Source organism: Ascaphus truei, chromosome 11 (assembly GCF_040206685.1).
Source record: "Ascaphus truei isolate aAscTru1 chromosome 11, aAscTru1.hap1, whole genome shotgun sequence".
In the NCBI taxonomy this organism is placed as follows: domain Eukaryota; kingdom Metazoa; phylum Chordata; class Amphibia; order Anura; family Ascaphidae; genus Ascaphus; species Ascaphus truei.
Window position 1 is genome coordinate 60142715 of NC_134493.1, and position 25685 is coordinate 60168399.

The 25685-nt window shown below is 54.4% G+C and overlaps 1 protein-coding gene across 3 annotated transcripts; it reads left to right on the plus strand.

The window, feature by feature from the left end:
• The first annotated feature begins 804 nt into the window (after positions 1-804).
• Positions 805-24244, plus strand: LOC142463631 (uncharacterized). Of its 3 annotated transcripts, none has more exons than XM_075566597.1 (7): positions 807-1156; positions 2337-2393; positions 7091-7195; positions 7860-7913; positions 8633-8918; positions 10250-10495; positions 24088-24244. In XM_075566597.1, the coding sequence occupies exons 2-6, from the start codon at positions 2340-2342 to the stop codon at positions 10477-10479; spliced, it is 729 nt and encodes a 242-aa protein (XP_075422712.1). In that variant the 5' UTR covers positions 807-1156; positions 2337-2339; the 3' UTR covers positions 10480-10495; positions 24088-24244. The 3 variants fall into 3 exon arrangements, with proteins under 3 accessions (XP_075422713.1, XP_075422712.1, XP_075422711.1); XM_075566596.1 differs by having other exon boundaries at positions 10250-10471; XM_075566598.1 differs by lacking the exon at positions 7860-7913 and having other exon boundaries at positions 805-1156; positions 10250-10471.
• Positions 24245-25685: the final 1441 nt, after the last annotated feature.

Below are 25685 nucleotides of genomic sequence, written 5' to 3' on the forward strand. Positions count from 1 at the left end.
CAGAGAGAGCTGCATCTCCCTGCACAGCTCTTGCAGGCGATCTCCCTGCACAGAGAGAGCTGTATCTCCCTGCACAGCTCTCGCAGGCGATCTCCCTGCACAGAGAGAGCTGCAGCTCCCTGTACAGCTCTTACAGGAGATCTCCCTGCACAGAGAGCTGCATCTCCCTGCACAGAGAGAGCAGCATCTCCCTGCACAGCTATCACAGGCGATCTCCCTGCACAGAGAGAGCTGCCTCTCCTTGCACAGCTCTCACAGGCGATCTCCTTGCACAGAGAGAGCCGCCTCTCCCTGCACAGCTCTTACAGGCGATCTCCCTGCACAGAGAAGCTGCCTCTCCCTGCACAGCTCTTACAGGCGATCTCCCTGCACAGAGATCTGAATCTCCCTGCACAGAGAAGCTGCCTCTCCCTGCACACAGACCCCATGAGGAGTCATTGTTACCCGGATTATACAGTTCTGGGCTTGGGCTCTGTGGGGTAAGTTCCATGTTTAGATCATTAGATACCCTCGCACCCGCGCGACGCTGCACGTTGGGTACATATCGCCGATCGTCAGTTTATTTACTCCATTATTTTAACATGTATCTCCCCCTCTTTCCCTCCATATCTTCCTTTCCACTCTCTCCATCACCCTCTCTCCCTCCCTCCCTCCCTCCCTCCCTCCCTCTATCTCACCCTTTATCCCTCCCTCCCTCCCTCTATCTCACCCTTTCTCTATTTCCCTCCCCTTTCCCTCTCTCTCTTAACCACCCTCTCTCCCTCCCTCCCCTCTCTTTCCCTCCCTCTATCTCCCTCCCTCTCTCTTCCTCCCCTTTTCCTCTCTTCCTCTCCACCCTGCCTCTCTCTCTGCCTTCCTCACCCCCTGCCCCTTTCTCTCTCCCCCTCTTTCCCTCTCTCACCCCCTCTTCCTCCCTCTCACCGTTTCTCTATCTCTACCCTCTCTCCCCCTCCCTCTTCCTCCCTCTCACCCATCTCCACCCTCTCCTCTGTCTCTCTATCCCCTCTCTCATCCTCCCCCCCCACTTCTCTCTGTTTGACTTCTCCCTCCCCCACACGCACTTTTTCTCTCTTTCACTTTCTGTATTACTCAGGCAGATTGTGCCCATACTGTATATATATCTCTCCCCGGCCCCGGACACGGAGTCTGGCTGCAGGTAACTGTCCCACCTTCTCGGGTCCTGAGGGGGATAATAATGATTGTGGTTTAATCTGCTGCTCTGCAATGATTAGTGAGGGGGGGAGGGGAGAATGGGGGGGTGGGAGAGCAGGGGGGGAGCACAGGGGGGGGGAGCAGAGTGATAGAAGGGGAAACAGTTAGAGGAGGAGTGCAGGCGGTGTTATGTCCTCCTTCCTGTCTCTTTTCATGCACACTTTCTCTCCCTCTCTCCTCGCTCACTTTCTCTTATCTCTCTCTGTCTCACCCTGTCTCTCTCCCTCTTTTCACTCTCTCTCCCCCCCTCTCTCCTCGTTCCCTTTCCCTCTCACTTTCTCTTATCTCACCCTGTTTCTCACTAACTCTCTTTTTTTTCATCTCTCTCGCCTTGCTCACTTTCTCTCTTTCCCTTTCTCTTCTCATCTCTCTCTGTCTCAGCCTGTCTCTTTCTCCCTCCTCTCTTTCACACTCTCTTTCCTCTCCTCTCTCCCCTGTCTCTCTCCCCTCCCCTTTCACTCCCATTTGTCCCTTCATCTCTCTCTCTCTCTCTCTCTCTCTCTCTCTCTCTCTCTCTCTCTCTCTCTCTCTCTCTCTCTCTCTCTCTCTCTCTCTCTCTCTCTCTCTCTCTCTCTCTCTTTCCCTCCTCTCCCTAACTTTCTCCTCTCCTCAATTCTCTTTTTCCATTCCTCCCTCCCCCATCCCTCTCTCTTTCGATCACTCACTCTTTCCCACCTCTCTCACTTTCTCTCTTCCGCCACCTCTTCTTATCTCTCTCTCCCTTTTTCCCTTCCTTCACCCTCTGTCTCCTTCCCCTCCTATTCTCTCTTTCCATTCCTCCCTCCCTCACCCCTCTTTGAACCACTCACTCTTTCTCTCCTCTTTCACTTTCTCTCTTTCCCTCCTCTTCTTATCTCGTTCTCTTTCCCTCCTCTTCTTATCTCTCTCCCTCCTCTTCTTATCTCGTTCTCTTTCCCTCCTCTTCTTATCTCTCTCCCTCCTCTTCTTATCTCTTCCTCTCCCCTCTCTCCTCATCTCACACTTGCTCACTCCCTTCTCTCTCTCCCTCTCATTCTCAGTCTCCATACATATCCCTTCACTCCCCCCACCCCGCCCCCCCAACCCTCTTCTCTACAAGTGACTTAAATTTGTCCTAAAGTTGTATGTATTTTTTATGATTCCAGAGTATGTCTGCTGGAAGATACGTGGTTATGTCTCACATGCAAAATTACCTTCCCGTGGTAAGATATGAAGTAACAATAAACCTAAAACTAAAGCTATAGGAGAGAAGAGACAGAGACGGTCTGATCACAGCTCCCAATCCAAGAGAGGGTTAACACTGAGGCCCCTGTTAGATATCCCGTGGAGCTGCTTCTAGGTGCTGGAGAAGTGATTAGATCTTTCAAATGAATGTGACTTCAGGACCAGTCATAACCTGGCCCGGCCAAGTGTTGAGTGGTGTTGGCGGGTCTATCGGCTGAGTGCCGGTAGGCCTAATCTGCCGAGCAGGGAAGGGGATGGTTAGCCCACTGTGATCCTGGAAGTTGAGAGGTTGACGAGGCCGGCAGTACCCTCCTCCCCCACCTCTCATCCCTCCTCCCCCACCTCTCATCCCCCCTCTCCCCTCTCCCCATGTTGAAGGCCCGCCAAAAATGCTCTCCAGTGCGGGGAAGCAACTTGCCAGCTTTGAGAGACGAAAGTGAAATGAAGGAAAGAGGGGAGACAGTCTAAGAGTGCAGGGAGAGAGATGGAGGGGAGACAGTCTAAGAGTGCAGGGAGAGAGATGGAGGGGAGACAGTCTAAGAGTGCAGGGAGAGAGATGGAGGGGAGACAGTCTAAGAGTGCAGGGAGAGAGATGGAGGGGAGACAGTCTAAGAGTGCAGGGAGAGAGATGGAGGGGAGACAGTCTAAGAGTGCAGGGAGAGAGATGGAGGGGAGACAGTCTAAGAGCGCAGGGAGAGAGATGGAGGGGAGACAGTCTAAGAGTGCAGGGAGAGAGATGGAGGGGAGACAGTCTAATAGTGCAGGGAGAGAGATGGTGGGGAGACAGTCTAAGAGTGCAGGGAGAGAGATGGAGGGGAGACAGTCTAAGAGTGCAGGGAGAGAGATGGAGGGGAGACAGTCTAAGAGTGCAGGAGAGAGATTGAGGGGAGACAGTCTAAGAGTGCAGGGAGAGAGATGGAGGGGAGGCAGTCTTAAGAGTGCAAGGAGAGAGATGGAGGGGAGACAGTCTAAGAGTGCAGGGAGAGAGATTGAGGGGAGACAGTCTAAGAGTGCAGGGAGAGAGATGGAGGGGAGACAGTCTAAGAGTGCAGGGAGAGAGATGGAGGGGAGACAGTCTAAGAGTGCAGGGAGAGAGATGGAGGGGAGACAGTCTAAGAGTGCAGGGAGAGAGATGGAGGGGAGACAGTCTTAAGAGTGCAGGGAGAGAGATGGAGGGGAGACAGTCTAAGAGTGCAGGGAGAGAGATTGAGGGGAGATAGTCTAAGAGTGCAGGGAGAGAGATGGAGGGGAGACAGTCTAAGAGTGCAGGGAGAGAGATGGAGGGGAGACAGTCTAATAGTGCAGGGAGAGAGATGGAGGGGAGACAGTCTAAGAGTGCAGGGAGAGAGATGGAGGGGAGACAGTCTAAGAGTGCAGGGAGAGAGATGGAGGGGAGACAGTCTAAGAGTGCAGGGAGAGAGATGGAGGGGAGACAGTCTAAGAGTGCAGGAGAGAGATTGAGGGGAGACAGTCTAAGAGTGCAGGGAGAGAGATGGAGGGGAGGCAGTCTTAAGAGTGCAGGGAGAGAGATGGAGGGGAGACAGTCTAAGAGTGCAGGGAGAGAGATTGAGGGGAGACAGTCTAAGAGTGCAGGGAGAGAGATGGAGGGGAGACAGTCTAAGAGTGCAGGGAGAGAGATGGAGGGGAGACAGTCTAAGAGTGCAGGGAGAGAGATGGAGGGGAGACAGTCTAAGAGTGCAGGGAGAGAGATGGAGGGGAGACAGTCTTAAGAGTGCAGGGAGAGAGATGGAGGGGAGACAGTCTAAGAGCGCAGGGAGAGAGATGGAGGGGAGACAGTCTAAGAGTGCAGGGAGAGAGATTGAGGGGAGACAGTCTAAGAGTGCAGGGAGAGAGATGGAGGGGAGACAGTCTAATAGTGCAGGGAGAGAGATGGAGGGGAGACAGTCTAAGAGTGCAGGGAGAGAGATGGAGGGGAGACAGTCTAAGAGTGCAGGGAGAGAGATGGAGGGGAGACAGTCTAAGAGTGCAGGGAGAGAGATGGATGATAGAATACATATATATGTCCCCTGGGGGCCACAGAAAGTTTCCCATAGATTGCACTCAGATCAGTGTATAGTATTCTTAGATAGGGACTCAGTACTCTTCTAGATTCAATACTAGATACAAGTAACAAAAGGCGACGTAACTTCTAGAGGTACTCACAAGAAAATAATAAAATGTTATTAATACATCAATCAACAAGGCAAACCAGTATATACAGTGGTTTAAAATCCTCGGGGGTGGGTGTAGGATCGAGGTGAAAGAAGCCAATCCAAGGTAAGTGAATCGCTATCCTCACTGACTGACCATACTGTATGTTTGCACTATAACCAGGGTAACAGCAAATGTACTGGGGTGTAACGGGGACATGTCCCAATGCCATGAAGTCACAAAAATGTCTGTAAGTGGATAAAACACAGACCTATATTCACCCCTACAGCAGTCGGGTATATGTATATGTATGTATGTATGCATGCATGTATGTATGTATGTATGTATGTATGTATGTATATGTCCAGGGAAGAAGTGCCTCTTTATATAGTGGAGCATAGAAAGCACAATATCTGGAAACGTATAATCCTGACGCAGCATCAAACATGATCGTATATGAAGGGGGGTCGGTAGTAAGTCGATCTCAGATATAAAGATCTCAGATTGTGAGGTACTGTCGGACTAGTGTCCGAATAGCATAACTGGCTCTCAAACATCAATAGTATCCGTCAGGCCGGCTATTAAACACGCCCACAGCCTGTCAGCAGGACAGCGCTATGATCGGCATATACAGAAACCCGCTGAGTCATCCCTAGGACAGTATGAGGACGGAATATACGTATATTAACTCCTACATGCGGAGAGAAAGGGCAGGGGAAGATCCCACAGGAGGACAGTCAGATGGGGAGCTGATGGAAATGCATAACCGCCACACCACCCGTTCAGCCGATCCGTCGCCACAGCACGCTGACGTCACCGTCGTGACAGCTGCAACCCAACGTACATTTCACGTGATAGCATCACGCTTCTTCAGGGGGCGAGGAAAGAGACAGTGTAATCAGAGTGCAGGGAGAGAGATTTATTTATTTTTATTTATAAAATATTTTACCAGGAAGTAATACATTGAGAGTTACCTCTCGTTTTCAAGTATGTCCTGGGCACAGAGTAAAACAAATAATACATGGTTACAAGTACAGTTACATAAATGAGCAGGGTATACATTATATACAAGACATTGCGTGCACAGTTAAAGAAAATATATATTATGGGCGTATGAAACAGTTACAGACCAGGTTAAAGTGTGAGACAGCCTTAGATTTGAAAGAACTTAAACTGGTGGTGGATGTGCGAATCTCTGGTAGGTTGTTCCAGTTTTGGGGTGCACGGTAGGAGAAGGAGGAACGTCCGGATACTTTGTTGAGCCTTGGGACCATGAACAGTCTTTTGGAGTCTGATCTCAGATGATAGGTGCTGCATGTGGTAGGGGTGAGGAGCTTGTTCAGGTAGCTGGGTAGCTTGCCCATGAAGAATTTAAAGGCAAGACAGGAAAGGTGAACTTGCGCCTAGACTCGAGTGTTGACCAATCTAGTTCTTTGAGCATTTCGCAGTGATGTGTGTTGTAGTTGCATTGGAGAACAAAACGACAAATTGAATTGTAGAGGGTGTCAAGTTTGCTAAGGTGGGTTTGAGTTGCCGAGCCATATACTATGTCTCCATAGTCAATAATTGGCATTAGCATCTGCTGTGCGATACGCTTTCTGACCAGGAGACTTAGGGAGGATTTGTTCCTGTAAAGTACCCCTAGTTTGGCGTAGGTCTTGGTTGTCAGGGTATCAATGTGCATCCCGAATGTTAAGTGGGAGTCAAACCATAAGCCCAGGTATTTAAAACTAGTGACAGGTGTTAGGGTGGTGTTAGCGTTAGTTCTAATCAGAAGCTCAGTCACTGGAAGCTTTACAAATTTAGTCTTGGTCCCAAATACCATTGTTACAGTCTTGTCAGTGTTTAAAAACAGTTTGTTTTGGGAAATCCAGTTTTCGAGTCTCAAAAAGTCAGACTGAAGTATGTGTTGAAGGTCAGAGAGGCTATGGCTGTGTGCATATAGGATTGTGTCATTTGCATACCTGTGTATTGAGGCTTCCTTACAAGCTGTGGGAAGATCATTAATGAACACTGAGAAGAGTAGAGGGCCCAGAACAGAGCCTTGTGGGACACCACAGGTGATATCCAGGGGGTTGGAGTTAGAGCCTGAGATGGACACATGTTGGGATCTTCCTGATAGGTAGGACTGAAACCAGTTTAAAGCATGCTTCCCTATTCCAGAGCTCTGGAGTTTGTTAAGCAGGATAGCATGATCAACAGTATCAAAAGCCTTTGCAAAATCTAGGAATACTGCACCAGTGAGTTGTCCCCGTTCCATTCCACACTGGATTTCATTGCAAACTTTTAGCAGATGAATGAATGAGAGAAGACAGTCTAATCAGAGTGCAGGGAGATGAATGAAGGAGGCGAGGCAGTGTAAAGAGAGTGCATGGCTCAGTATAGTGATGAAGGTGAGATGAGGTGAAGAGGAGACGCCACTGTGAAGGAAGAAGAGATTGGGAATTGGCTGGATTATATTTCCATGTCATTCTCTGCTTTTAGTAAATACATGGCTAGCAGTGTCTGTTCTCTGTTTCTTTAGCTGCTTCTGGGTATCGGCAGTCTCGTTGCCCTGGCAGTGTCCTGGTACAGCGGGTTCTGGGTGCGCTTATTCGTGCTGACATCAGTTATATATGGAATATATTGGGTAAGTTACATGTTCATTGTCTCTGTATAATGTAAAGTTCTCCGTAGCAATCTCTTCACAGAAATGAATGCAGAACAGGCTCCAAATCCTTCACCCTCTGCAGGAGAAACGGGATCTCTTAAGCTCTTCACAGCTCTCTAAAATCAAACACAATTATCTTTGCTATTGACATCACTTTTAATTATGAATGATAGGCCGGGGTGACCTTAATAACCCCCGCACCCCTCACCCTCCTGTTCTTACCGGTGAAGTTACAGCCATCACGTCCTGATTTTTCCGGGAGATTTAAATATCCGCCCAGTAGAAAGCCGCAACAGATGACTCCTATGGCTTCCTATTGGCTGCTGAGACCTGCGAAATCTGAAAGTCCATTTTGTTTCCCCTTGAGTAAGAAACACTAGTAACTTTGCTGGTAAGTTTCTCGGAGACCTGGGGGTCTTGGAAGCAAACAAAGAGCACAATTCAGCTCTGGAGGAATCCAGGACTGCTGCTTCCCCCGTAGTCCTATAAAACATGCATTGCCACGCGCCCCCGCTGCTGTATGTCTCCTATGTCACTACTTCAATTGGAAGCTCTTTGGGCAAGAACCCCTATCCCCCAATGTTTACTTTTATGGGTCACGCATTTATCCTTATTTCTCTTTTCTTTGTCCACATTTATCTAGATATGGAAACGTGAGGCGCATGTGTCTTGCGGGAAAGAGATTTCAGAAGAAATTGTGAGCCGTGTGAATGTATATTAATGTATATATGTAATAAATCTAGGACCCCCTCATCTCTCTGGGGTCCCTTCCTCAGGAACACGAAGAGGTCTTTAAACTCATTGCGGTCTATTTATTAAACCCCAGTGGAACGACCAGCACAATCCAAGCAGACGTGGGGCTTATTTGGCCTCAGGTTTCTGGTATCCCGGGCCAGGTCACATCGTTGCTCCTAGAACTAGACATGACCCAGAGGTGCCGAAGGTCCGGTGGCAATCTCGTGCTGCTAGACCTCCGACACTCTAAGTCAGAGGTGGCCAACTCCAGTCCTGAAGGGCATCTACAGGCCACGTATTAGGGATATCCCTGCATCATCACAGGTGGCTCAATCAGTGGCTCAGTCAAAGACAGAGCCACCTGTACTGAAGCAGGGATATCCTTGAAACCTGACCTGTTGATGGCCATGGAGGACTGGAGTTGGCCACTACTGTAAGTCTTCATGAAAACTCCTGATTGTCTTGTTTTTGTGCTTCTGTCTGTGAAAGGGGTTCACGGTAATTTGGTCTGACCATTATTCCATGGAGGTCTAATTGTAACAGTTTAAATTACTCTGAGACCTGAAACCTTGATAGTCAACATAGAGGCAGGTCTTTTATTCTCATCTAATATAAGAGGAAGGGGTGTATATCAATCTTTCCATTTCCTGTTCTTGATACACATTTTCTTTCTGCTGACAGTGCCAAGTCAGAGTCACTGGTCCAAAAACCATTGGTATCTTCTCCAGGGACCCAGAGGGCTCCTATTCTTGGCTCATGAGCTATCTGAGAACACAGACCTCCTGGGGTGATGTGAAGGTGGGACCGGTATACATATCGAGCAATGGATTCCAGCAGTTCAGACAGGATGTCTCCAAGTACAAGTTGGCCATCGTGTATCATACAAAGACGAGAGGGAGGATTAATGTCTCGGACGTTACAGATGCTTTGTATGATGAGGAGCTGAAATATCTGTCCTCAAAATTAGGTGAGGGCAGCAAACTTATACATTGTATCCCTATGTAACCCTTCTATTTTACCTTAGACGGACACCCGCTGCTAAGGTGGGGGCCCAAGTCCTTCTCCCTTATACTATTACTCAATACGTGGTCGTAGGTCAGACAAATGGAAAATGACCACAGTGATGTAAATAACACACAAAGATTTATAGCGTAGTCCTCTTTTTGCACCCAATCGGCAATCGCCGAAAGGGAGGATCATTCCTACATACATCATATACAGATATATCTAAACTTCCTACAAGATGCTACGCAGGTGTGTACACCTGTGTCTCTCCCAGTGATCACCCGACCCTGTGTATAAGGGCCTGTGTGTAGGTACCGGCACACCGTTGAAGCTCTTAGTGTTTGAATGTAGCAGGCCTGTGCTTCACAAAGGCTTCAGTAGCTTTTCTTGTCCTGTGATGAGGGTCCCCTCAGTTGCTACTCAGGCCTCCCCTATTTTAGGTAGATAACTGCCCAGCGCTGACTCCACTTCTTGAGTCGGTCTACGATCTGGTCAACCAGCAACGATGAGTTGCACTCCTCACAGACTGGCTCCTGACCACTTCCAATTGCCTCAGGTGACCGGGGCTCGGCGCAGTGAAGTAGCGCAGAACCTCTTACCTTCTCCTTCGTGATGTCTTCCTGGACTACCGATCATCATAGCACCGTGACGTCAGATGATGTCATGTTGCTATGACATCAGGACGTCATGTGACATTACGCAGTGTCGTGTTGTCATGGCAACACAACTCCATTCAACGTCGCTTCACCATGGTGAGGGACACTGCAGGAAGACATTGCAAAGGAGAAGGTAAGAGAGTAACAGAGGCCACTCACTCTCCCCCGGCAATCATTTTAATTGTTGTGAGGAAAAGCGCAAGGGCATCTGTAAGCATCCGGCCCTGCCAAGGTCCGCCAGGGTAACACTAGCTCTTCTCCTGCGTGCTCTGCCAGGTACTCTTATAGACTATTCCTCTCTAGTCCCGCCTTTCCAATGTCATTGGTTGAGGCCCCTGTCCATCACAAGTCACGGCCTGAGCACACCTTGGAGAGATGCCAGGCAGGGGGCAGTGTATGTGTGTAAACTGCGTGTACCTACAAGAGGGTTACACCTACAAAAGAGATCCATGGACATTGTACATCCCATTACAGAGCAGCTGAGAGATAAGAGAGCTAAAGTCCATTGACCCAGCCCCACCGATGATGTTATAAAGCAGTAATTACTGTACACATGATATGCAGATAACAAGGTCCTTCTGTACAGCACTGTAGGGTAACTTGGTGCAGTTCCTGATTCTCTCTGTGTCATGTATAGGGCAGGAGAACGTCATTGTGGTGATTGATGACCTGGAGGACAGCAGCCCTGAGGAGAAGCGACGGATCCTGCAGAATCAGCCCAGTATTGGGAGACTGGCCCGGGAGATGTTCCTCTTCCACACACAGGAGAAGGATTCTCACCTCAGGGGAGAGTATAGTTCCCAAGATGGCAGATCCATACAGATAAAGCTGGGCAGGATGGTACAGCTCCTATTTGGAGGTATCTGACTTTCCCATTATAGAGGTAACCATTACTGTGCTGTCCCAGAACTGACCCGGGTTTTATCCCTGCCCCTCCCAAAGCTATGAATTCCTGAGCACATCTCCTAAGCTTCTGGTGACCGGATATAACATGCAGATGTAGCAAGCCTTCGGCCTTGGCCATAGTGCAGGCAACCGGGTGAGCGACACAAACAAATTAATTACTTTAGTCCGGTCTGGCCATACTGCGGGCGACGGCGCGGCAGGATTTTGAAGAGACAAATGTATTTGATTTCTCACGTGTCGGCCGCGTCACGTGGGCCGTTGTAACCAATGAGGGCAAACCTCAATCCGGATGCGCGTGTGACGTCACGGCCAAGCCTCTCTGTCGCGCGTGTCAACGAAGGCCGTACGTCGCTTAGGCGACAGGCGCGCAGCCTATTTGAAGTCTGTCACGCTCGCGGTCGCCAGCACTATGGCCACGGCGTAAGTGTATTCTGGGCCTCTGCCACATGCACTCACTGCACCATAGGATTACCCCCCAACAGGTCAGGTTTTCATGATATACCAGCTTCAGCATAGGTGGCTCAATCAGTTCCTGCTTTAGAACAAGTGGCTCAATCAGTCCCTGCTTCAGCACAGGTGTCTCAATCAGTCCCTGCTTCAGCACAGGTGTCTCAATCAGTCCCTGCTTCAGCACAGGTGTCTCAATCAGTCCCTGCTTCAGCACAGGTGTCTCAATCAGTCCCTGCTTCAGCACAGGAGACTCATTCTTTGACTGAGCCTCTGACTGAGCTACCTGTGCTGAAGCTGGGATATCCTGAAAACCTGACCTGTTGGGGGTGGGGGGGGTGGGGCTTGAGGACTGGTATTGAGCCCCCTGCTCAATACCGGGAAATCATTAAACCCATGCAGAGTAATACCTGGACACGCAGCCCGTATACAGGAATGGCTGATATAACCCGTGGCCCCCGCGTGTCACTGCATGCAGCCCGTATACAGGAATGGCTGATATAACCCGTGGCCCCCGCGTGTCACTGCACGCAGCCCGTATACAGGAATGACTGATATAACCCGTGGCCCCCGCGTGTCACTGCATGCAGACCGTATACAGGAATGGCTGATATAACCCGTGGCCCCCGCGTGTCACTGCATGCAGCCCGTATACAGGAATGGCTGATATAACCCGTGGCCCCCGCGTGTCACTGCATGCAGCCCGTATACAGGAATGGCTGATATAACCCGTGGCCCCCGCGTGTCACTGCATGCAGCCCGTATACAGGAATGGCTGATATAACCCGTGGCCCCCGCGTGTCACTGCATGCAGCCCGTATACAGGAATGGCTGATATAACCCGTGGCCCCCGCGTGTCACTGCATGCAGCCCGTATACAGGAATGGCTGATATAACCTGTGGCCCCCGCGTGTTACTGCACGCAGCCCGTATACAGGAATGGCTGATATAACCCGTGGCCCCCGCGTGTCACTGCACGCAGCCCGTATACAGGAATGGCTGATATAACCCGTGGCCCCCGCGTGTCACTGCACGCAGCCCGTATACAGGAATGGCTGATATAACCCGTGGCCCCCGCGTGTCACTGCATGCAGCCCGTATACAGGAATGGCTGATATAACCCGTGGCCCCGCGTGTCACTGCATGCAGCCCGTATACAGGAATGGCTGATATAACCCGTGCCCCCCGCGTGTCACTGCACGCAGCCCGTATACAGGAATGGCTGATATAACCCGTGGCCCCCGCGTGTCACTGCATGCAGCCCGTATACAGGAATGGCTGATATAACCCGTGGCCCCGCGTGTCACTGCATGCAGCCCGTATACAGGAATGGCTGATATAACCTGTGGCCCCCGCGAGTCACTGCATGCAGCCCGTATACAGGAATGGCTGATATAACCTGTGGCCCCCGCGTGTCACTGCATGCAGCCCATATACAGGAATGGCTGATATAACCCGTGGCCCCCGCGTGTCACTGCACGCAGCCATATACAGGAATGGCTGATATAACCCGTGGCCCCCGCGTGTCACTGCACGCAGCCCGTATACAGGAATGGCTGATATAACCCGTGGCCCCCGCGTGTCACTGCACGCAGCCCATATACAGGAATGGCTGATATAACCCGTGGCCCCTGCGTGTCACTGCACGCAGCCCGTATACAGGAATGGCTGATATAACCCGTGGCCCCCGCGTGTCACTGCACGCAGCCCGTATATAGGAATGGCTGATATAACCCGTGGCCCCCGCGTGTCACTGCACGCAGCCCGTATACAGGAATGGCTGATATAACCCGTGGCCCCCGCGTGTCACTGCATGCAGCCCGTATACAGGAATGGCTGATATAACCCGTGGCCCCCGCGTGTCACTGCATGCTGCCCGTATACAGGAATGGCTGATATAACCCGTGGCCCCCGCGTGTCACTGCACGCAGCCCGTATATAGGAATGGCTGATATAACCCGTGGCCCCCGCGTGTCACTGCACGCAGCCCGTATACAGGAATGGCTGATATAACCCGTGGCCCCCGCGTGTCACTGCATGCAGCCCGTATACAGGAATGGCTGATATAACCCGTGGCCCCCGCGTGTCACTGCATGCAGCCCGTATACAGGAATGGCTGATATAACCCGTGGCCCCCGCGTGTCACTGCACGCAGCCGTATACAGGAATGGCTGATATAACCCGTGGCCCCCGCGTGTCACTGCATGCAGCCCGTATACAGGAATGGCTGATATAACCCGTGGCCCCCGCGTGTCACTGCATGCAGCCCGTATACAGGAATGGCTGATATAACCTGTGGCCCCCGCGTGTCACTGCATGCAGCCCGTATACAGGAATGGCTGATATAACCTGTGGCCCCCGCGTGTCACTGCATGCAGCCCGTATACAGGAATGGCTGATATAACCCGTGGCCCCCGCATGTCACTGCATGCAGCCCGTATACAGGAATGACTGATATAACCCGTGGCCCCCGCATGTCACTGCATGCAGCCCGTATACTGGAATGGCTGATATAACCCGTGGCCCCCGCGTGTCACTGCATGCAGCCCGTATACAGGAATGGCTGATATAACCCGTGGCCCCCGCGTGTCACTGCACGCAGCCCGTATACAGGAATGGCTGATATAACCTGTGGCCCCCGCGTGTCACTGCACGCAGCCCGTATACAGGAATGGCTGATATAACCCGTGGCCCCCGCGTGTCACTGCATGCAGCCCGTATACAGGAATGGCTGATATAACCCGTGGCCCCCGCGTGTCACTGCATGCAGCCCGTATACAGGAATGGCTGATATAACCCGTGGCCCCCGCGTGTCACTGCATGCAGCCCGTATACAGGAATGGCTGATATAAGCCGTGGCCCCCGCGTGTCACTGCATGCAGCCCGTATACAGGAATGGCTGATATAACCCGTGGCCCCCGCGTGTCACTGCACGCAGCCCGTATACTGGAATGGCTGATATAACCCGTGGCCCCCGTGTGTCACTGCACGCAGCCCGTATACTGGAATGGCTGATATAACCCGTGGCCCCCGCGTGTCACTGCATGCAGCCCGTATACAGGAATGGCTGATATAACCCGTGGCCCCGCGTGTCACTGCACGCAGCCCGTATACAGGAATGGCTGATATAACCCGTGGCCCCCGCGTGTCACTGCATGCAGCCCGTATACAGGAATGGCTAATATAACCTGTGGCCCCCGCGTGTCACTGCACGCAGCCCGTATACAGGAATGGCTGATATAACCCGTGGCCCCCGCGTGTCACTGCATGCAGCCCGTATACAGGAATGGCTGATATAACCCGTGGCCCCCGCGTGTCACTGCACGCAGCCCATATACAGGATAGGCTGATATAACCCGTGGCCCCCGCGTGTCACTGCACGCAGCCCGTATACAGGAATGGCTGATATAACCCGTGGCCCCCGCGTGTCACTGCACGCAGCCCATATACAGGAATGGCTGATATAACCCGTGGCCCCGCGTGTCACTGCATGCAGCCCGTATACAGGAATGGCTGATATAAGCCGTGGCCCCCGCGTGTCACTGCACGCAGCCCGTATACAGGAATGGCTGATATAACCCGTGGCCCCGCGTGTCACTGCATGCAGCCGTATACAGGAATGGCTGATATAACCCGTGGCCCCCGCGTGTCACTGCACGCAGCCCGTATACAGGAATGGCTGATATAACCCGTGGCCCCCGCGTGTCACTGCACGCAGCCCGTATACAGGAATGGCTGATATAACCCGTGGCCCCCGCGTGTCACTGCATGCAGCCCGTATACAGGAATGGCTGATATAACCCGTGGCCCCCGCGTGTCACTGCATGCAGCCCGTATACAGGAATGGCTGATATAACCCGTGGCCCCCGCGTGTCACTGCACGCAGCCCGTATACAGGAATGGCTGATATAACCCGTGGCCCCCGCGTGTCACTGCATGCAGCCCGTATACAGGAATGGCTGATAAAACCCGTGGCCCCCGCGTGTCACTGCATGCAGCCCGTATACAGGAATGGCTGATATAACCTGTGGCCCCCGCGTGTCACTGCATGCAGCCCGTATACAGGAATGGCTGATATAACCTGTGGCCCCCGCGTGTCACTGCATGCAGCCCGTATACAGGAATGGCTGATATAACCCGTGGCCCCCGCATGTCACTGCATGCAGCCCGTATACAGGAATGACTGATATAACCCGTGGCCCCCGCATGTCACTGCATGCAGCCCGTATACTGGAATGGCTGATATAACCCGTGGCCCCCGCGTGTCACTGCATGCAGCCCGTATACAGGAATGGCTGATATAACCCGTGGCCCCCGCGTGTCACTGCACGCAGCCCGTATACAGGAATGGCTGATATAACCTGTGGCCCCCGCGTGTCACTGCACGCAGCCCGTATACAGGAATGGCTGATATAACCCGTGGCCCCCGCGTGTCACTGCATGCAGCCCGTATACAGGAATGGCTGATATAACCCGTGGCCCCCGCGTGTCACTGCATGCAGCCCGTATACAGGAATGGCTGATATAAGCCGTGGCCCCCGCGTGTCACTGCATGCAGCCCGTATACTTTAATGGCTGATATAACCCGTGGCCCCCGTGTGTCACTGCACGCAGCCCGTATACAGGAATGGCTGATATAACCCGTGGCCCCCGCGTGTCACTGCATGCAGCCCGTATACTGGAATGGCTGATATAACCCGTGGCCCCCGCGTGTCACTGCATGCAGCCCGTATACAGGAATGGCTGATATAACCCGTGGCCCCGCGTGTCACTGCACGCAGCCCGTATACAGGAATGGCTGATATAACCCGTGGCCCCCGCGTGTCACTGCATGCAGCCCGTATACAGGAATGGCTGATATAACCTGTGGCCCCCGCGTGTCACAGCACGCAGCCCGTATACAGGAATGGCTGATATAACCCGTGGCCCCCGCGTGTCACTGCATGCAGCCCGTATACAGGAATGGCTGATATAACCCGTGGCCCCCGCGTGTCACTGCACGCAGCCCGTACACAGGAATGGCTGATATAACACGTGGCCCCCGCGTGTCACTGCATGCAGCCCATATACAGGAATGGCTGATATAACCCGTGGCCCCCGCGTGTCACTGCATGCAGCCCATATACAGGAATGGCTGATATAACCCGTGGCCCCCGCGTGTCACTGCATGCAGCCCGTATACAGGAATGGCTGATATAACCCGTGGCCCCCGCGTGTCACTTCATGCAGCCCGTATACAGGAATGGCTGATATAACCTGTGGCCCCCGCGTGTCACTGCATGCAGCCCGTATACAGGAATGGCTGATATAACCCGTGGCCCCCGCGTGTCACTGCATGCAGCCCGTATACAGGAATGGCTGATATAACCCGTGGCCCCCGCGTGTCACTGCACGCAGCCCGTATACAGGAATGGCTGATATAACCCGTGGCCCCGCGTGTCACTGCACGCAGCCCGTATACAGGAATGGCTGATATAACCCGTGGCCCCCGCGTGTCACTGTACGCAGCCCGTATACAGGAATGGCTGATATAACCCGTGGCCCCCGCGTGTCACTGCACGCAGCCCGTATACAGGAATGGCTGATATAACCCGTGGCCCCACGTGTCACTGCATGCAGCCCGTATACAGGAATGGCTGATATAACCCGTGGCCCCACGTGTCACTGCATGCAGCCCGTATACAGGAATGGCTGATATAACCCGTGGCCCCCGCGTGTCACTGCACGCAGCCCGTATACAGGAATGGCTGATATAACCCGTGGCCCCCGCGTGTCACTGCACGCAGTCCGTATACAGGAATGGCTGATATAACCCGTGGCCCCGCGTGTCACTGCATGCAGCCCGTATACAGGAATGGCTGATATAACCCGTGGCCCCCGCGTGTCACTGCACGCAGCCCGTATACAGGAATGGCTGATATAACCTGTGGCCCCCGCGTGTCACTGCACGCAGCCCGTATACAGGAATGGCTGATATAACCCGTGGCCCCCGCGTGTCACTGCATGCAGCCCGTATACAGGAATGGCTGATATAACCCGTGGCCCCCGCGTGTCACTGCATGCAGCCCGTATACAGGAATGGCTGATATAAGCCGTGGCCCCCGCGTGTCACTGCATGCAGCCCGTATACTTTAATGGCTGATATAACCCGTGGCCCCCGTGTGTCACTGCACGCAGCCCGTATACAGGAATGGCTGATATAACCCGTGGCCCCCGCGTGTCACTGCATGCAGCCCGTATACTGGAATGGCTGATATAACCCGTGGCCCCCGCGTGTCACTGCATGCAGCCCGTATACAGGAATGGCTGATATAACCCGTGGCCCCGCGTGTCACTGCACGCAGCCCGTATACAGGAATGGCTGATATAACCCGTGGCCCCCGCGTGTCACTGCACGCAGCCCGTATACAGGAATGGCTGATATAACCCGTGGCCCCGCGTGTCACTGCACGCAGCCCGTATACAGGAATGGCTGATATAACCCGTGGCCCCCGCGTGTCACTGTACGCAGCCCGTATACAGGAATGGCTGATATAACCCGTGGCCCCCGCGTGTCACTGCACGCAGCCCGTATACAGGAATGGCTGATATAACCCGTGGCCCCACGTGTCACTGCATGCAGCCCGTATACAGGAATGGCTGATATAACCCGTGGCCCCACGTGTCACTGCATGCAGCCCGTATACAGGAATGGCTGATATAACCCGTGGCCCCCGCGTGTCACTGCACGCAGCCCGTATACAGGAATGGCTGATATAACCCGTGGCCCCCGCGTGTCACTGCACGCAGTCCGTATACAGGAATGGCTGATATAACCCGTGGCCCCGCGTGTCACTGCATGCAGCCCGTATACAGGAATGGCTGATATAACCCGTGGCCCCCGCGTGTCACTGCACGCAGCCCGTATACAGGAATGGCTGATATAACCTGTGGCCCCCGCGTGTCACTGCACGCAGCCCGTATACAGGAATGGCTGATATAACCCGTGGCCCCCGCGTGTCACTGCATGCAGCCCGTATACAGGAATGGCTGATATAACCCGTGGCCCCCGCGTGTCACTGCATGCAGCCCGTATACAGGAATGGCTGATATAAGCCGTGGCCCCCGCGTGTCACTGCATGCAGCCCGTATACTTTAATGGCTGATATAACCCGTGGCCCCCGTGTGTCACTGCACGCAGCCCGTATACAGGAATGGCTGATATAACCCGTGGCCCCCGCGTGTCACTGCATGCAGCCCGTATACTGGAATGGCTGATATAACCCGTGGCCCCCGCGTGTCACTGCATGCAGCCCGTATACAGGAATGGCTGATATAACCCGTGGCCCCGCGTGTCACTGCACGCAGCCCGTATACAGGAATGGCTGATATAACCCGTGGCCCCCGCGTGTCACTGCATGCAGCCCGTATACAGGAATGGCTGATATAACCTGTGGCCCCCGCGTGTCACTGCACGCAGCCCGTATACAGGAATGGCTGATATAACCCGTGGCCCCCGCGTGTCACTGCATGCAGCCCGTATACAGGAATGGCTGATATAACCCGTGGCCCCCGCGTGTCACTGCACGCAGCCCGTACACAGGAATGGCTGATATAACACGTGGCCCCCGCGTGTCACTGCATGCAGCCCATATACAGGAATGGCTGATATAACCCGTGGCCCCCGCGTGTCACTGCATGCAGCCCATATACAGGAATGGCTGATATAACCCGTGGCCCCCGCGTGTCACTGCATGCAGCCCGTATACAGGAATGGCTGATATAACCCGTGGCCCCCGCGTGTCACTGCATGCAGCCCGTATACAGGAATGGCTGATATAACCTGTGGCCCCCGCGTGTCACTGCATGCAGCCCGTATACAGGAATGGCTGATATAACCCGTGGCCCCCGCGTGTCACTGCATGCAGCCCGTATACAGGAATGGCTGATATAACCCGTGGCCCCCGCGTGTCACTGCACGCAGCCCGTATACAGGAATGGCTGATATAACCCGTGGCCCCGCGTGTCACTGCACGCAGCCCGTATACAGGAATGGCTGATATAACCCGTGGCCCCCGCGTGTCACTGTACGCAGCCCGTATACAGGAATGGCTGATATAACCCGTGGCCCCCGCGTGTCACTGCACGCAGCCCGTATACAGGAATGGCTGATATAACCCGTGGCCCCACGTGTCACTGCATGCAGCCCGTATACAGGAATGGCTGATATAACCCGTGGCCCCACGTGTCACTGCATGCAGCCCGTATACAGGAATGGCTGATATAACCCGTGGCCCCCGCGTGTCACTGCACGCAGCCCGTATACAGGAATGGCTGATATAACCCGTGGCCCCCGCGTGTCACTGCACGCAGTCCGTATACAGGAATGGCTGATATAACCCGTGGCCCCGCGTGTCACTGCATGCAGCCCGTATACAGGAATGGCTGATATTACCCGTGGCCCCCGCGTGTCACTGCACGCAGCCCGTATACAGGAATGGCTGATATAACCCGTGGCCCCCGCGTGTCACTGCACGCAGCCCGTATACAGGAATGGCTGATATAACCCGTGGCCCCCGCGTGTCACTGCATGCAGCCCGTATACAGGAATGGCTGATATAACCCGTGGCCCCACGTGTCACTGCACACAGCCTTATACAGGAATGGCTGATATAACCCGTGGCCCCCGCGTGTCACTGCACGCAGCCATATACAGGAATGGCTGATATAACCCGTGGCCCCCGCGTGTCACTGCACGCAGCCCTTATACAGGAATGGCTGATATAACCCGTGGCCCCCGCGTGTCACTGCACGCAACCCTTATACAGGAATGGCTGATATAACCCGTGGCCCCCGCGTGTCACTGCACGCAGCCCTTATACAGGAATGGCTGATATAACCCGTGGCCCCCGCATGTCACTGCACGCAGCCCGTATACAGGAATGGCTGATATAACCTGTGGCCCCCGCGTGTCACTGCATGCAGCCCGTATACAGGAATGGCTGATATAACCCGTGGCCCCCGCGTGTCACTGCACGCAGCCCGTATACAGGAATGGCTGATATAACCCGTGGCCCCCGCGTGTCACTGCACGCAGCCCGTATACAGGAATGGCTGATATAACCCGTGGCCCCCGCGTGTCACTGCATGCAGCCGTATACAGGAATGGCTGATATAACCTGTGGCCCCCGCGTGTCACTGCATGCAGCCCGTATACAGGAATGGCTGATATAACCTGTGGCCCCCGCGTGTCACTGCATGCAGCCCGTATACAGGAATGGCTGATATAACCCGTGGCCCCGCGTGTCACTGCATGCAGCCCGTATACAGCACTGCCACCCCCACGTGTCACAGCACCGTCACTCCCACATCACAGCAGCGTCACCCCCACGTATCACTGCACCATCAACCCCGCGTGTCACAGCACCGCTACCCCCGCGTGTCACTGCACGCAGCCCGTATACAGGAATGGCTGATATAACCCGTGGCCTCCGCGTGTCACTGCACGCAGCCCGTATACAGGAATGGCTGATATAACCCGTGGCCCCCGCGTGTCACTGCACGCAGCCCGTATACAGGAATGGCTGATATTATCCGTGGCCACCGCGTGTCACTGCACGCAGCCCGTATACAGGAATGGCTGATATAACCCGTGGCCCCACGTGTCACTGCATGCAGCCCATATACAGGAATGGCTGATATAACCCGTGGCCCCGCGTGTCACTGCATGCAGCCCGTATACAGGAATGGCTGATATAACCCGTGGCCCCCGCGTGTCACTGCATGCAGCCCATATACAGGAATGGCTGATATAACCCGTGGCCCCCGCGTGTCACTGCACGCAGCCCATATACAGGAATGGCTGATATAACCCGTGGCCCCCGCGTGTCACTGCATGTAGCCCGTATACAGGAATGGCTGATATAACCCGTGGCCCCCGCGTGTCACTGCATGTAGCCCTTATACAGGAATGGCTGATATAACCCGTCGCCCTGTGAGGGAGAATCCGCAGTCGCTGTCTGTGTTGGGACGGGCGAGATATGACTTTCACATGATATGATTTCCCAGGGACATTTATAGAATCGGTGCCACGTGTCACAGCACCACCAGCCCACGTGTCACTGCACCGTCACCCCCCGCGTGTCACAGTACCGTCACCCCCACGTGTCACAGCACCGCCACCCCCGCGTGTCACAGCACCGTCACCCCGCGTGTCACAGCACTGTCACCCCCACATCACAGCACCATCACCCCCACGTGTCACTGCACCATCACCCCCACGTGTCACGGCACGATTAACCCCGCGTGTCACAGCACCGCCACCCCCGCGTGTCACAGCACTGTCACCCCCACATCACAGCACCGTCACCCCCGTGTCACAGCACCATCACCCCCACGTGTCACTGCACCGTCACCCCCCGTGTCACAGCACCGTCAGCCCCCGTGTCACAGCACCGTCACCCCCCGCGTGTCACAGCACCGTCACCCCCACATCACAGCACCGCCACCCCGGCGTGTCACAGCAATGCCACCCCGCATGTCACAGCACCGTCACCCCCATGTGTCACAGCACCGTCACCCCCGCATGTCACACCACTATCACCCTGCGTGTCACCCCGCGTGTCACAGCACTGCCACCCCACTGCCACCCCCGTGTGTAACAGCACTGTCACCCCCACGTGTCACAGCACCGTCACTCCCACATCACAGCACCGTCACCCCCGCGTGTCACAGCATCGTCACCCCCACGTGTCACAGCACCATCACCCCCACATCACAGCACCGTCACCCCCACGTGTCACAGCACCGTCACCCCCACATCACAGCATTGTCATCCCCCGTGTCACAGCACCGTCACCCCCACATCACAGCACCGCTACCCCGAGTGTCACAGCACCGTCACCCCCACGTCACAGCACCGTCATCCCGTGTGTCATAGCACCATCACTCCCGCGTGTCACAGCACCAACACCCCCACGTGTCACAGCACCGCCACCCCCACATCACAGCACCGCTACCCCGAGTGTCACAGCACCGTCACCCCCACGTCACAGCACCGTCATCCCGTGTGTCATAGCACCATCACTCCCGCGTGTCACAGCACCGCCACCCCCATGTGTCACAGCACCGTCACGCCGACATGTCACAGCACCATCACCCCCGCGTGCCACAGCACCGTCACCCCCACATGTCACAGCACCGTCACCCCCGCGTGTCACAGCACCGCCACCCCCGCGTGTCACAGCACCGTCACCCCCGCGTGTCACAGCACCATCACCCCCGCGTGTCACAGCACCGTCACCCCCGCGTGTCACAGCACCGTCACCCCCGCGTGTCACAGCACCGTCACCCCCGCGTGTCACAGCACCGTCACCCCCGCGTGTCACAGCACCGTCACCCCCACGTGTCACAGCACCGCCATCCCCCGTGTCACTGCACCGTCACCCCCCGTGTCACAGCACCGTCACCCCCGCGTGTCACAGCACCGTCACCCCCGCGTGTCACAGCACCGCCACCCCCCATATGTCACAGCACCATCACCCCCGCGTGTCACAGCACCGCCACCCCCCATATGTCACAGCACCGTCACCCCCGCGTGTCACAACACCGTCACCCCCGCGTGTCACAGCACCGTCACCCCCGCGTGTCACAGCACCGCCACCCCCATATGTCACAGCACCGTCACTCCCACATGTCACAGCACCGTCACCCCCGCGTGTCAGAGCACCGCCACCCCCCGCGTGTCACAGCACCATAACCCCCGCGTGTCACAGCACCGTCACCCCCGCGTGTCACAGCACCGCCATCCCCCGTGTCACAGCACCGTCACCCCCGTGTCACAGCACCGTCACCCCCGCGTGTCACAGCACCGTCACCCCCGCGTGTCACAGCACCGCCACCCCCACATCACAGCACCGTCACTCCCGCGTGTAAGTGCAGTAGATGGCAGTGCCTGGCCTTGATGGTGGGTAAGGTGCAGTAGATGGCAGTGCCTGGCCTTGATGGTGGGTGAGTGCAGTAGATGGCAGTGCCTGGCCAAAGAGCTGGGTAGGAGTGACTGTGGGTGGGGGACAGTAGCCATGAGTCCAGGCTATTGAAACGCTTCACTTAAGAGGCGAGTTTTAATGTTTGACTTAAAGGTGGGGAGAGAAGGTTTCATATGTAACCCCCTTTCCCTAGGCCCATGGGAAACCGCGGGCGATAGCGCGTGCTGATAGTACCTGCGCGCTCACAGGAGGCCTGAGCCTCCGCTTCTGGGAGCCTGGGGTGAGCGCTCTCTCTCTTAGTGCAGCACCTCCACCTATGAGGGATCCCAGCGTTGGCGGGATGCCTGCTCATAGGACTCTTACCTTGGCTCCGGCGTCATGTTGCCATGGCGACGCGTCTAAGAAGCCGCCGGAGCCAAGGTAAGTCAGGTTTACAGAGGCCTTCGCCGATCCCGCTGCACTTAATTTAAGTGCCTTCGGGTAGCACGCGGGGCCTCTGTAAACCCCACGCCCCTCGCAGTCAGTCTCGCGCCCACAGCTGCGCACCGCTGCAATAATCCAATCCCCTGAGTGGGTCCTCCAAAGTACTGAGGGTGCCATGGGCACCTATAACCCGGGTGTCCGCACAAGCAATCCCACCCATGTGTGAGGTAGCGCTACCCCTCTGTGATGTGTAGGTGCATGGGGTACCTTCCTGGTCACAGGCCTGACCAGGGAATAAAGAAAGGCGGATGCTGGATCAGGTCCCACACAGCGGGGCCTCAAACACAACTCCCCTCACCCCTTATCCAGGGCGTGGCCCTATCTCCAGCCGGAAGGTTCCACCTCTTTGCTGGCACGTGAAGCTCTTGTCAAAGGCTTTAGGTCACCACGTGGATGTCCATCCACCGGCGCAGTAGTGCGGCTGCGGTTCTAAGGGGCAGGGTCCCTATCTGGGGCCTTCCCTACAATACGGAACTATAGTTAGCTCAGGGCCTAACTGTGGCCTAGGGGGCAAGGTCTGGCCTAGTCCAGGAAGCTGACTGCTTCCAGGACACTACCTTCCTCCTTGCTGGTCTCCCTTTCGGCAGCCATTACTGTGATATTAGTGGACATGATAGGAATTGCGTGAGCTATAATATACATGCGATTAATAACGCCATCTTATTTTTACAAGGGGAGGCCCGGCACGCGGAGGCGTGGAGGAGGGTGTAGATGGAATTCCACATCTGGAGGATCTTCACTGCATGACGGGAGCCGATCAGCAGCAGAGTGGTCCTCACCCTGTCCCACTGCATGTACGCTCCCGCTAATAAAGACATCTTTCACCAGCAGTAACCGCGTTGTCTCTGAAACTCCCTCACAGCTAGAGATGGGTGACATTTGGGGCGGGTTTGGATCTGCTGCGGATCGGCCGGTTCCTTTGGTCGGCGGATTTCAGCGGCTCAATCTCAAAAAGGGTGATTCGCGTTTGGCTTATTTTTTATTATTATTACCAGTACGCTCCGCGGTTTCCGCGACCCATGGACGGATTTGCAGAATCCAATCGGTGGATTCCTGAGAATCCGTCTACGGATCGCCGAATCCACGGATTTTATTCAACGGCGGTTTTTGATGAATCTGCGCGGATTGAAACCGCCCAAATCCGTTGGCGGGTTTTACACCGCAGAATGGATTTAGGGGGTCACATCAGTGAAAATCTGGCAAAGGATCTGGGCGGATCCGCCCGTCTCTACTTACAACGCATCGCTTGCGATACATGGCGTCGCGTTTTGTTGACCCTTTCATTGAAACCTCGACCAGCATTGAGGAGGTGGAATAAGGTTTATCGCAGGTGCCTCTTACCGAACGCTTCCCCCCCATGCAGGTAACACTTTCGCCCCAAACACTCCACGGTAACTACCCTGCTAAAAGTTTGCAATGAAATCCAGTGTGGAATGGAACGGGGACAACTCACTGGTGCAGTATTCCTAGATTTTGCAAAAGGCTTTTGACACAGTTGATCATGCTATCCTGCTTAACAAACTCCAGAGCTCTGGAATAGGGAAACATGCTTTAAACTGGTTTCAGTCCTACCTATCAGGTAGATCCCAACATGTGTCCATCTCAGGCTCTAAATCCAACCCCCTGGATATCACCTGTGGCGTCCCGCAAGGCTCTGTTCTGGGGCCCCTACTCTTCTCAGTGTTAATCAATGATGTCCCCACAGATTGTAAGGAAGCCTCAATACACATGTATGCAGATGACACAATCCTATATGCACACAGCCATAGCCTCTCTGACCTTCAACACATACTTCAGTCTGACTTTTTGAGACTCAAAAACTGGATTTCCCAAAACAAACTGTTTTTAAACACTGACAAGACTGTAACAATGGTATTTGGGACCAAGACTACATTTTTAAAGCTTCCAGTTACTGAGCTCCAGATCAGAACCAACGCTAACACCACCCTAACCCCTGTCACTAGTTTTAAATACCTGGGCATATGGTTTGACTCCCACTTAACATTCGGAATGCGCATTGATACCCTGACATCCAAAACCTATGCCAAACTAGGTGTCCTTTACAGGAACAAATCCTCCCTAAGTATCCTGGTCAGAAAGCGTATTGCACAGCAGATGCTAATGCCAATTATCGACTATGGAGACATAGTATATGGCTCGGCACCCCAAACCCACCTTGGCAAACTTGACACCCTCTACAATTCAATTTGTTGTTTCGTTCTCCAATGCAACTACAACACACATCACTGCGAAATGCTCAAAGAACTAGAT